Below are 12,613 nucleotides of genomic sequence, written 5' to 3'. Positions count from 1 at the left end.
CGTGACTGTGAGCGTTGTGTGAGGCTCAGCCTTTATCCCTATTCCTTCATCTTTCACGTCAATTTGATTTCTGCCCCCATTACAAAACTGTCTTTTTTCATTTGTTCGATATCTATATTAATACATTTCGAAGAATGGACCTGAATTCCAAAAGGTCCTGATAATTAGTTTACAGTGAATTTCTCATGAAATGCAAATCCTCAGTTCTGCTTAAGAACAGCTCTGATCTCATGAACTGCAAATGTACACATCTGCTTAACGACGGTTCGTATCTCATTGAATGTAAATGAGGGGCTCTGACAAATAGCAATTGGAACTTGAATTAAAATACAACGTAATGAGTTTCAAAGATGCAAGTAATGAATATTTCTGCGACCATCACCAATCATCCTTCCCCATACTCCACTCTCCAGAGAATATTCAGGGGACTGGACCAATAGACTCCCAACACTGAAATACAATGTGCCCCCATCTCTGCACTCTCCCTCAAGTTACTGGACACAACTTGCCCCTCACAACTTTATTGGAACATTGAAGGAGGAAATTACAATGGTGCAGCTGTGCAGACCCACAGGGGCATAAAGAGACCCGTTGCATACCAGTCTCCACATAAATTCCCATTGTACTGAGCAACCTTCTGTGACAACAGATACTCCACACCCTAGGACACAGGGAGGCTGGGGCTGTTCACAGACAGTCACAGGGCCACCAGTGGGGAAACCCTCAGTCCCCCAGATAAATCTGTTAGGATAATACAAGTCATCAGAGTTAAGCCCACTGTGTTATCCCAGTGCAGTGGGAAACACATTAGTGTCAGGAGGAGGTGGAATGGGGAGAGGACACCGGCACAGGTGAAGCACCGTGTGGGAGGAGAGGGAGACTCCTGATGACCCCGGTGATACAGAGAGGGGAATTCACGGACGGCAGAAACAGCTACGGGAGAGGAAACGGTGCTGGGAGAGGCTGGGTGGATGCCGAGCCCAGGTGGCAGAACTGACGGCTCTGATGGAGGCATTAGAGCACAGAAAGAGTCAACCGTTAAATGTAAACGTGGATCATGTGTGGGCTTGAGGGGTTGTGCACGATTACCTCGTGGAGTTGGCACAGTGGGGATGCACGAGCCCAGCAGGTGTGGTGGGTGTTCATCACGGGGATTTAACAGCAGAATGACTCACGGTGTTGTAGCTGCCCACAGATGGGGTAGAATAAGGGAGGGGTGAACCAGAGGGGGGAGTATAGAGCAGAGAGGCATAGACAGAGTGGACAGCCAGCACATTTTTCCCAGGGCTGCAGTGGCCAATACCAGGCGACATCCATTTAAGGTGAGTGGAGAAGAGTTTAGGGGAGATGTCAGAGGTAGATTTTTCACACAGACAGTGGTGGGTGCCTGGAACGCACTGCCAGGGGTGGTGGTGTGGTTGATACAATAAGGAAATTTGAGAGACTCTTAGGCACATGGATGTAAGAAAAATGGAGGGTTCTGGGCTGTGTAGGAGGGAAGGGTTAGATTGATCATGGAGTAGGTATACAGTATATAGGGTCGGCAGGACATTGTGGGCTGAAGGGCCTGTACTGTGCTGTGCTGTTCTGTGTTCGATGTTCTACTTGTTAGTGTGTCAAGGGAAGTGACAGAAGTTAATGGAAAAACATTGTAGAAATACATGGATGTACAGGGAAGGAGGAGTGGGAAAGAGGTGGAGAAATGGGAAGGGACGGGCATAAGACAGACCCTGTTAATGCACCATAGGAGGCACAGAATGATCCCGTGTCTCCAGCAGTGGTGGTGGTCAGAGATGTAACAGCTGACTCCAAGAGACTCCTCGCTTTCTCTACCCCCTCCATGAGCTGACCCCTGTGTTCACCCACCACTGTCTCCAGGGGTCCATCTACAATGTACACGAGCCACGACCTCCAGTGACTGACCAGCTCACCCTCCTGCCTGCAGTAACTCTGTGGCTCAGAGATGTCGTTAAAACTTCACTGTCATAAACCACAGAAGCTGCAGCTCTCCCTTTGATCTGACACTGTTTGTACTCCCTCCCTCCACTCCCCTCCTGGCCTGGGTATTATGTCTTAAGCCTCATCAGAGGCTTTGCTTTAAAGAAAAAATGCTAAACATGGAGTTACAAAGTGATAGAACTGTACAGCACGGTAACAGGCCCTTTGGCCCATCACCTCCATGCTGACCGTGATGCCTGTCCATGCCAATCACATTTGCCTGCATTACACCTGTATCCCACCAGCCCTTCCTGTCCGAATACCTTTCAATCACCGTAATTGTATCTCCCTCTATCACCTTCTCTGGCAGCTCTTTCCCTCTACCCACCACCCTTTGTGTGGAAAACCTACCCCTCAGATGTCCTTTAAACTTCTCCCCTCTCACCTTAAAGCCGTGTCCTCCAGTTCTAGACTCCCTTACCCTGGGAGACAGATTCTGACCATCTTTCCCATCTATGTCCCTGATAATTTTATAAACATCTATAAGGTCGGCCCTCAGCCTCCTATGCTCCAGTGAGAATAAACTGTGTAGAACTATCTGCCAGGAATTTTCACAAGACACCAGTGCACGTGTGCGATTCCTCTACCATCCTGTGTGAGGTTGTGGTCCACTGTGGAGCCACTGTGTGGTCACCCACGGAGCTTGGGCTTTCCTCCGTGACCGCCACCCCTGGGCCCCCTTCCCAGTGCCGTCGGGCCACAGCCCAGCACCAGGGAAGGCTCCTGGGTCCAACCTCACCTCTGGCCAGGATGTGGGCAGGGACCACATGAATAAAGGCGTTAGTTTGAGGCACCTGCTTCATTTTACTGGGAATTTGGGAACGGTGTGCCGACCTCAGGAGTGGGGTCCCTGCCTGTAAACTGGGAAGATGTTGATGTTTGGCCTTCTCCAACTGGGCAGACATCAGACTCACTGCATTAAGCAGCCTGACATAGTTGCCCATTGGAAGGGGGAGGGTTGGGGGAGGTGGGTGAAGGTTCTGTTGGGCATCCTGCCCGTTTTGTCTGTGGAATGGAAAGACTGCAAGAGAAGTCCCAGCCCGTTCTTCTCACCTTTTGGTTTCCTTGCTGTGGTATTTGTGGTGTGAGACAAGAGTGAGATACAAGAAGTGTGACACCAGGCGTGTTTGAATGCTCTCAGATCAACTTTAATAGATTATAGAAGATACACATCCACCACCTTAGTGTTAACAGTGCCACCGGCGATGTCATTGAAAACAACCTTTGAGTACAATCATTTTTGGGTTTAGAGGTACGGCTTTAACTAGAAACAACACTGTGAAGAAGTAACTACAGAAATGTTGTGTGCCACCCAAAGGATTGAATCACTTGGAACAGATCAGATTTTTGCTCAAGTTCCACAAGTGAGGCTTTAAAGAAAGCCAGGGCTGAGGGAACGAACAGCATCCCAATAGGATTGTAGCCTGGCTTTTCAATGGGGTTCCCAAGAGCTGCCACATCAATATTTTGGTGAGGATCAGAGGAAAATGGACACAGATAATTCCAGATTTTAATTTCTGAGGTTATGGGAGGAAATTCACAAACCAGAACTTGCTTTCACTGGGAGGAAGATTGAAGTGATGAAGGTCTTTAGCTTCCCGAGTGGCACAGATAACGTTAGACTGTGAGAACAGGAGAAGGGGTGTTGGATGTAAATGAGATTATTGATTACATTAACAGATTAGGTATGGAGTTCAATGATGTTTAGAGTTCCTGCAAATCAAATGCACAAAACATTCTGGAAGGATAGCATTTGTCACACAAAGTCAGGGAAACTCGTAAACACATGGAAACATCGAGCTCCTACTTGCAGCGAGATTTATTGATGCCTTTATTCTCAGGATTGTATTTCGCTTTAGAGAAGCAAATGGCTGCATTGCGATCACATTCACAGACAAACTTCTGACATTTGCCATTTCCAGCTGGAAAGAAACATATTGGAAATAATGTATGAGTTTAAATATATTGCCCTTAAATTCTGAAGGAAAGAAAGGTACTTTTTATATTTTAATATCCTTTGATATTTTGGTTTCCGTCTAAATAGTATGTGCATTGTTCTTATCTTCATTTCAATGTTCTGTAAACTGTTTAATATATGAATTGTAATTTGTACTTTTTATTTCCTTGTGACAAGCTCATCGTTTCTGGAAGTCATGGATCCTTTTAAACTGATGCCAGACATGAACTGACATCAGAACAACAAACCCTAAGAAGGTCTAGACCACAGTGATTGCTAAATGATTGTGGCCAAGTTTCTTGAAGAGTCCCTGGCGATCGTCGACCCTTCACCACTGATCTGGTCCCAAGTTGCAGCCTTGGCTCTTGCCCCTGAGTCAGAAGTTTCAGTCCCACTGCAGTGATGTTGCCACAAGCTGCAGGGCTGATGTTCCAGTGTGGTCCTGAGGGAGAGCTGACCTGACTGAGGTGTTCCCTTTCTCCCAAGAGGTTAAACTGAGCACATTTTTGATCTCACAGTGGAGAAGACTGTGTGTTACAGAAGAGCTGTGGAGATCGCTTTGATGTTGTGGGCAACACTTATCCCCCAACCACCAGTTTAGATAATTGATCTGGTCATGATTCCACTGGGATTCTGCTGTGTAGGGACTGGTCACTGTATTTCCTCTGCCGGCTGTAAAATGCTTTATGTCCTGAGGTGAAGGACAGCAGGAAGATTCCTTCTTTCTTTCACCTGAATCCATCTTCTGCAGATTGGAATTCAAAACCACGGAAGGAATCACAGGACAGATGGAGAGGGTGTGTCTTGTCCCAGTGGGGACTAGAACCGGGGGCCACAGTCCCAAGATAAGGGATAAGCCACTTAGGTCTGAAACACGGAGAAGTTCCCGTCCATGAGGGCTATGGACGGTCACGCTGATTTCACTCCACACTGAAATTGATTGAACTTGGGGTATGAGAGGAATCCGGGGATATGGAAATGGGACAGGAAAGGCGTTGAGGTGGAAGATAAGCCCAGATCTTGAGAAAGCGTGGAGCAAGATCTTGGAGCCAACTGGCTTCTTCTCCCATTTATGTTCTGGTGACGGAAGGTGTCGGCGACAGTTCTCTCAAGTGGCACTTGTTCATCAATGACCTACCTACTAGTGCTCAGTTTGGAATTTGCTCTCTGCACAAGACTGTGGCAATATCCAGGCACAGACTTTCCACTGGTGAGTAACATTCACACTGCACAAATCTCAGACAATGATCATCTCCAAAACAAAAAGATTAATCACCTGCCCGTGACATTCAAGGTCACAACCAGCACTTTGTCCCCACCATCAACATTTTTCCATCACCGGGAAGGTTACAGTGGTTCCAGAAGGCAGCTTACCACCAACTCCTCCCAGGCACTCAGGGATGAGCGGTAAATGCTGGCCAGGCCACCAGCACCCACGTCCAGTACAAGAAGAAAAATAATACATTGAGGCACCCTCTGATCATACTCACTGCTGCATTCAATAGTTCCCGTTTTTGAGCAGGTGTATTGGTAGGCTATCATTTTGGGTGCCTTTACAAGATTACACTTAAGTTCATTCTCAGCTTTCTCGTAACAGTAATCATGGGTCTGACAGCACCTGCAATATGATAGATTACAGTTAGTAGAAAACACATGGTCTATAATCAACAGAACACCGTTAATGACAGCTTCCAGCTCCACACACGTCCCGTGCAGCAGAAGAGTCAGGACGTGATCTGAGCTGAGCAAACCTGAGCAGGTTTCTATCAACATTGGAGCTGGGGAGGTGTTTAGGAGACTCACTGAACTTGGAACCAGGAACTGCTGGGAGACAGGCAGGGATGTGGAGAGGACTTCCTGCAAGTCACGTGGCCACAGAAGACACCATAAGATGAGCAATATTAATTTTCTCTGTTTTTACCTTTTCCTGTAGGGTCACCTTAGAACAATAGACAACAGCTGGATGGACCAGCTGGTTCCCTCCCTCTTCTTCTCTTCCACTCTCCTTATTAAGGTCATTGCTGGGGCATGGTTTTCACTTGTGTTGACACAATCGAACCTTCTGCAGAATCCCCCAGGAGGACAAACCCTGGGAGCAGCTGCTTTGGTCTTGCTGTGTTCCACCACAGAGGACTGAGGTCCTGTACAGACAGATAGACACTGCAAACCAAACACTAGCCGGCGTAGCATTACTGGAGCACTGAAGTCAACAGACAGTGACTGGCTCCCAGCACCGGCAAATATCATTGTCCCCAGCCCTCAGCAGGGAAACCTTCATCCCTTGCTGCCCCAATCTGTAAACCGTCCCAAGGGATCACTGCAGGACGGAAGGCGTGTTGAGCTCTCGGCTCCCATCTCAGAAACCACCACTGGAGAGGCTCGGGCAATGCAGCATGTTTAAAATATGATGCAACTAATTCCCGGACAAAGACCACATCACCGACTCAATGGAACCCATTCCTGGACTGAATGAGGTACCAATCCGAAAAGGAATATGCGGCCATGTTCTAACCCATTAGAAATTTAACTCAAGTCTGAGTTGTGACAGAAGCAACTAAAAGCAAATGGTTAAAAACATCTCCAACAATTGTCCGGTCAAATCTTTTCCAGGACACATGGCTGGTATTCATGTGGCCACAGCAGGCACCATAACTTGCTCCGAACCCCGGGATATCAAGAGATCAGTCGCTACCACCATCAGACAGTCAGAAAAATATATTCCACAGTGCAGTAGAAGATACATTGGGATACTTTAAAGCCTCAGTGAATATTCTCCTGCTGCCTCTGTAAATGGATGAGAACAATTCTTTGGGACAAAACTAGCCGTGTCCTGCATTGGACGGTAACTGGCTCCGCAGAGACTTTTCAATGAACCTACCTGTCTAGTTCATCCACTGGTGTCCCAGACCCACCGGGTCCACAGTAGCATCCGTAGTTGTTGAATCTGAGAAGTGGACTGTAGCCTGGGTTGACGCATGAAATCATGTCACTGAACTGTATAAGGTTCCTGGACTCAATGGAAGCGCTCTCAGCAGCAGCTACATCGGGGAAAGAGGAACAGCCAGAAACAAACAGGTTAGAAGATGAAGCAACCAACATGTAATGCAAGGCTCACTCGAGGAGAGACTCCTTACCTGAGAGTAGAAGTACAACAAGCAGTCCCAACATCTTCGTTTGCTCTGCTCTGTCCTGGATATGACACTCTCCGAAAGCTCACTCATGCTTTTTATAATTAGCCTCGATAAATATTGAGGTTCAATCACTCGGTCATGTCATGGGGGCTGATAACATGGATAAGATAAAGACAAACTCTCCTGTTGATACAGCTGGCCTCAGTTTGGCTGGGTTGGAGATAACAAGCCGACCCTGACAGCTTCCAGGCTGATACCAGCAGGCGGAGAGGACAAGCAAAGTAAAATTTAACAAGGATCTTCCATCAAGGAACAACAGCCCTGGTTTTATGTTCCGGTGTTGGAAATTGTCACCAGACTATTAGCAGCAGTAATCATTGGTGTAACACCAATACATAGACATTCAATTTGGACTTATTTGGGTTCAATACACTTGAAAATATCTGTTTCGGTTCACACTGCATCTGTAATTGTTCACATGCTGCAGGATTAAAGTCTTCCTTTGCATTTAAATTCTTAACTCCTCCTACAGAAGTCTCCCCTGTTACCTTCCTTCTCACAAAATACATTTTCCCCTCTCATTTCCTCAATGCCTCCACGACGTAAACTCCTGATTCCTTCACGAGAGAGTCGTTCTACAGTTTACATTCTCCCTTGTATCTCACCTGCAGGTCACTGAAGCCCCAAAACACATGACTTCAGCACAACCAGACGAAACATAAATGGGAGATCCCATTTCTAGCACCCCTTGGATGTCAGGGATCATTTCGAGGAGAGTAAAGTGGGCTTGGTGATGGTGCAGTGGTTAAATTACTGGGTTCGTAAATCTGAACCTGGGATTAATGGTCCAAGAGATGTTAATTCAAATCTCACCAGAGCTGCTGTTTATCAATTAGGTTCTAATCTGGATTTTCAAGGAAGACAAAACAGTTCGCCATTGGTAATAATGACCACGAAAGGATTATGTTGCAGAAACCTGCCCGGTTGACTAATATCCTTCAGAGAAGGTGTTGGGGCAGGGAGATGTAGTTTGCAGACATGGTTTAGTAGGGGAGACACTAGGAATGATCAACCATAAAATGCCAGCCTTCAGTCTAGACCATGATTGTTGTATTTAAATTCTGACCTTAAACATGAATATCTGTGGTCGTCAGTGTGGGAATGTGACACATACATGAAACACCATGGGATATGGCCATTTGTAGAGAGACCCATCAGGTCAACCTGAGACCAAAGAGGGCCAGCCAGCTCAGCACGGTGGGAAGTCTGGTGGCGACTCCAAGGGGTCGTGGTTCCTCATTGGGCAGGAGTGTCGCAGCTGGTTTTGTGTGTGTGTGTGTGTGTGTGTGTGTGTGTGTGTGTGTGTGTGTGTGTGTGTGTGTGTGTGTGTGTGACAGTGTGTTTCTGTGAATGTGTGTTTGTGTGACTGTGCATGCGAATGGGTATATCACTCAGTTCTTTTTTGTCTGTGTGCCTGTGCGTGTGTGTGTGTGTGTGTGTGTGTGTGTGTGTCTGTGTCTGTGTCTGTGTGTGTGTCTGTGTGTGTGTGTCTGAGTGTGTGTGTCTGTGTTCAGTTGAAGCAAAGCTAGAAGGATAACCCCAGGTTCAGGAGATGGGGAATTCACTGGGCAGGTCCCGGAATGGAATTAGATCCCATGCCAGTAAAGCAGTTACCTACTGCCTACTGCCACAGGAGGGTGGCAACAACATCGCACCGGACAGTCGGGACACTTGCCGGTGCAGAGTGTGTGTAGGTGACTGAAATGGGATAATGATGTCAATTTGATTTCTGCCCCAATTGTAAGAACATCTCTTTGCATTTGTTCGATATCTATATTAATACATTTAGATTAAGGGACCTGAATTCAAAAAGGTCATGTGCAGGTCCTGATTATTTGCTTACAGCAAATTTCTCATAAATTGCAAATCCTTAGTTCTGCTTAAGAACAGCTCTGATCTCATTATCTGCAAATGCACACATCTGCTTAGCGACAGTTCCTATCTCATTGAATGTAAATGAGGGGCTCTGGCGAATAACAATTGGAACTTGTACTAAAATACAACCTAATGAGTTTCAGAGATGCAAGTAATGAATATTTCTACGATCCTCACCAATCCTCCTTCCCCAAACTCCATTCTCCAGAGAATATTCAGGGGACTGGACTAATGGATTCCCCACACTGTAATACAATGTGCCCCCATCTCTGCACACTCCCTCGAGTTACTGGACACAACTTTCCCCTCACAACTTTATTGAAACTATGAAGGATGAGATTAAAATGTTGCAGCTGTGCAGACCCACAGGGGCATAAAGAGACCCGTTGCATACCAGTCTTCACATAAATCTCCCATTGTACTGAGCAACCTTCTGTGTGACAACAGATACTCCACTCCCTAGGACACTGGGAGGTTGGGGCTGGTCACAGACAGTCACAGGGCCACCAGGGAGGAAACCCACGTTCCCCTTATAAATCTGTTAGGCTAATATGAGTCATCAGAGTTAAACCCACAGTGTTATCCCAGTGCAGTGGGAAACATATTAGTGTCAGGAAGAGGTGGAATGGGGAGAGGACACCGGCACAGGTGAAGCACCGTGTGGGAGGAGAGGGAGACGTCGTTTTCATTGATGACCCCGGTGATACAGAGAGGGGAATTCACGGACGGCAGAGACAGCTACAGGAGAGGAAATGGTGCTGGGAGAGGCTGGGTGTGTGCTGGTGGCAGAACTGATGGCTCTGATGGAGGCATTAGAGCACAGAAAGTGTCAACCATTAGATGTAAACGCAGACCATGTGTGGGCTTTGGGGTTGTGCACGATTACCTCGTGGAGTGGGCACAGTGAAGATGCACGAGCCCAGCAGGTGTGGTGGGTGTTCATCACGGGGATTTAACAGCAGAACGATTCACGGTGTTGTAGCTGCCCACAGATGGGGTAGAACAAGGGAGGGGTGAACCAGAGGGGGGACCATAGGGCAGAGAGGCGTAGACAGAGTGGACAGCCAGCACGTTTTTCCCAGGGCTGCAGTGGCCAATACCAGGCGACATCCATTTCAGGTGAGTGGAGAAGTGTTTGGGGGAGATGTCAGAGGTAGATTTTTCACACAGACAGTGGTGGGTGCCTGGAACACACTGCCGGGCGTGGTGGTAGAGGCTGATACAATAAGGAAATTTAAGAAACTCTTGGGCATATGCATGTAAGAAAAATGGAGAGTTATGGGTGTGTAGGAGGGAAGGGGTAGAATGATCATGGAGTAGTTATATATAGGGTCGGCAGGGCATCGTGGGCTGAAGGGCCTGTACTGTGCTGTGCTGTTCTGTGTTCAATGTTCCACTTGTTAGTGTGTCAAGGGAAGTGACAGAAGTTAATGGAATAACGTTGTAGAAATACATTGATGTACAGGGAAGGAGGAGTGGGAAGGAGGTGGGAAACGGGAAGGGACGGGCATCAGACAGACCCTGGTAATGAACCACAGGAGGCACAGAATGATCCCGTGTCTCCAGCAGTGGTGGTGGTCAGAGATGTAACAGCTGACTCCAAGAGACCCCTCCCTTATTCTACCCCCTCCATGAGCTGACCCCTGTGTTCACCCACCACTGTCACTGGGGATCCCTCTACAATCTACATGAGCCATGACCTCCAGTGACTGACCAGCTCACCCTCCTGCCTGCAGTAACTCTGTGGCTCAGAGATGTTGGTAAAACTTCACTGTCATAAACCACAGAAGCTGCAGCTCTCCCTTTGATCTGACACTGTTTGTACACCCTCCCTCCACTCCCCTCCTGGCCTGGGTATTATGTTATTTCTCATCAGAGGCTTTGCTTTAAAGAAAAAATGCTAAACATGGAGTCACAAAGTGATAGAACTGTACAGCACAGTAACAGGCCCTTTGGCCCATCACCTCCATGCTGACCATGATGCCTGTCCATGCCAATCACATTTGCCTGCATTACACCTGTATCCCACCAGCCCTTCCTGTCTGAATGCCTTTTAGTCACTGTAATTGTATCTGCCTCTCTCACCTGCTCTGGCAGCTCTTTCCCTCTACCCACCACCCTTTGTGTGGAAAACCTACCCCTCAGATGTCCTTTAAACTTCTCCCCTCTCACCTTAAAGCCGTGCCCTCCAGTTCCAGACTCCCTTACCCTGGGAGACAGATTCTGACCATCTTTCCCATCTATGTCCCTGATAATTTTATAAACATCCACAAGGTCGGCCTTCAACCTCCTACGCTCGAGTGAGAATAAACTGTGTAGAACTATCCGCCAGGAATTTTCGCCAAGACACCAATGCACATGTGGGATTCCTCTACCACCCTGTGTGGGGTTGTGGTCCACAGTGGAGCTACTGCGTGGTCACCCACTGAGCGTGGGCTCTCCTCCATGACCGCCACACCTGGGCCCCCTTCCCAGTGCTGTCGGGCTACAGCCCAGCACCAGGGAAGAATCCTGGGTCCAACCTCACCTCTGGCCAGGATATGGGCAGGGACCAGATGAATAAAGGCTTTAGTCTGAGACATCTGCTTCATTTTACTGGGAATTTGGGAACGGTGTGCCGACCTCAGGACTGGGGTCCCTACCTGGACACTGGGAAGATGGTGATGTTTGGCCTTCTCCAACTGGGCAGACACCAGACTCACTGCATTAAGCAGCCTGACATAGTTGCCCATTGGAAGGGGGAAGGTTGGGGAGAGGTGGGTGAAGGTTCTGTTGGGCATCCTGCCCGTTTGGTCTGTGGAATGGAAAGACTGCAAGAGAAGTCACAGCCCGTTTTTCTCACCCTTTGGTTTCCTTGCTGTGGTATTTGTGGTGTGAGACAAGAGTGAGATACAAGAAGTGTGACATCAAGCGTGTTTGAATTCTCTCAGATCAACTCTAATAGATTATAGAAGATACACATCCATCACTTTAGTGTTAACAGTGCAACCGGCGATGTCATTGAAAATGACCTTTGAGTACAATCATTTTTGGGTTTAGAAGTACGGCTTTAACTAGAAACAACACTGTGAAGAAGTAGCTACAGAAATGTTGTGGGCCACCCAAAGGATTGAATCACTTGGAACAGATCGGATTTTTGCTCAAGTTGCACAAGTGAGGCTTTAACGAAAGCCAGGGCTGAGGGAACGAACAACATCCCAATAGGATTTAAACCTGGCTTTTCAATGGGGTTCCCAAGAGCTGCCACATTGATATTTTGGAAAAGATCAGAGGAAAATTGACACAGATAATTCCAGATTTTAATTTCTGAGGTTATGGGAGGAAATTCACAAACCAGAACTTTCTTTCACTGGGAGGAAGACTGAAGTGATGAAGGTCTTTAGCTTCCCGAGTGGCACAGATAACGTTAGACTGTGAGAACAGGAGAAGGGGTGTTGGATGTAAATGAGATTATTGATTACATTAACAGAGCAGGTATGGAGTTCAATGATGTTTAGATTTCCTGGAAATAAAATGCAGCAAACAGTCTGGAAGGACAGTATTTGTCACACAAAGTTAAGGAAACTCGTGAACTCACGGAAACATCGAGCTC

General features: G+C 47.3%; 1 protein-coding gene across 1 annotated transcript; it reads right to left on the bottom strand.

Annotated features, from left to right (window-relative positions):
• Positions 1–3,801: 3,801 nt before the first annotated feature.
• Positions 3,802–7,123, bottom strand: LOC127579610 (phospholipase A2, minor isoenzyme-like). Its single transcript, XM_052032500.1, has 4 exons — positions 7,090–7,123; positions 6,834–6,993; positions 5,446–5,573; positions 3,802–3,920 (listed from the first exon to the last, which is right to left on the bottom strand). Exons 1-4 carry the CDS (start codon positions 7,121–7,123, stop codon positions 3,802–3,804), a joined length of 441 nt encoding a protein of 146 aa, XP_051888460.1.
• Between the last annotated feature and the right edge of the window lie 5,490 nt (positions 7,124–12,613).

Source organism: Pristis pectinata, chromosome 17 (genome assembly GCF_009764475.1).
Source record: "Pristis pectinata isolate sPriPec2 chromosome 17, sPriPec2.1.pri, whole genome shotgun sequence".
Taxonomy (NCBI): Eukaryota; Metazoa; Chordata; class Chondrichthyes; order Rhinopristiformes; family Pristidae; genus Pristis; species Pristis pectinata.
This window is presented reverse-complemented; position numbering and strand designations above follow the sequence as displayed.

What these genes read in the sequence shown, in the direction of transcription:
- LOC127579610 (XM_052032500.1), bottom strand. Translation starts at nt 7,123, where the DNA reads ATGTTGGGACTGCTTGTTGTACTTCTACTCTCAG. An exon ending in TGTTGTACTTCTACTCTCAG is followed by an intron (nt 6,994 to 7,089) that starts GTAAGGAGTCTC and finishes TCCCCGATGTAG; the next exon opens with CTGCTGCTGAGAGCGCTTCC. An exon ending in GGGAACTATTGAATGCAGCA is followed by an intron (nt 3,921 to 5,445) that starts GTGAGTATGATC and finishes GTTTCTTTCCAG; the next exon opens with CTGGAAATGGCAAATGTCAG.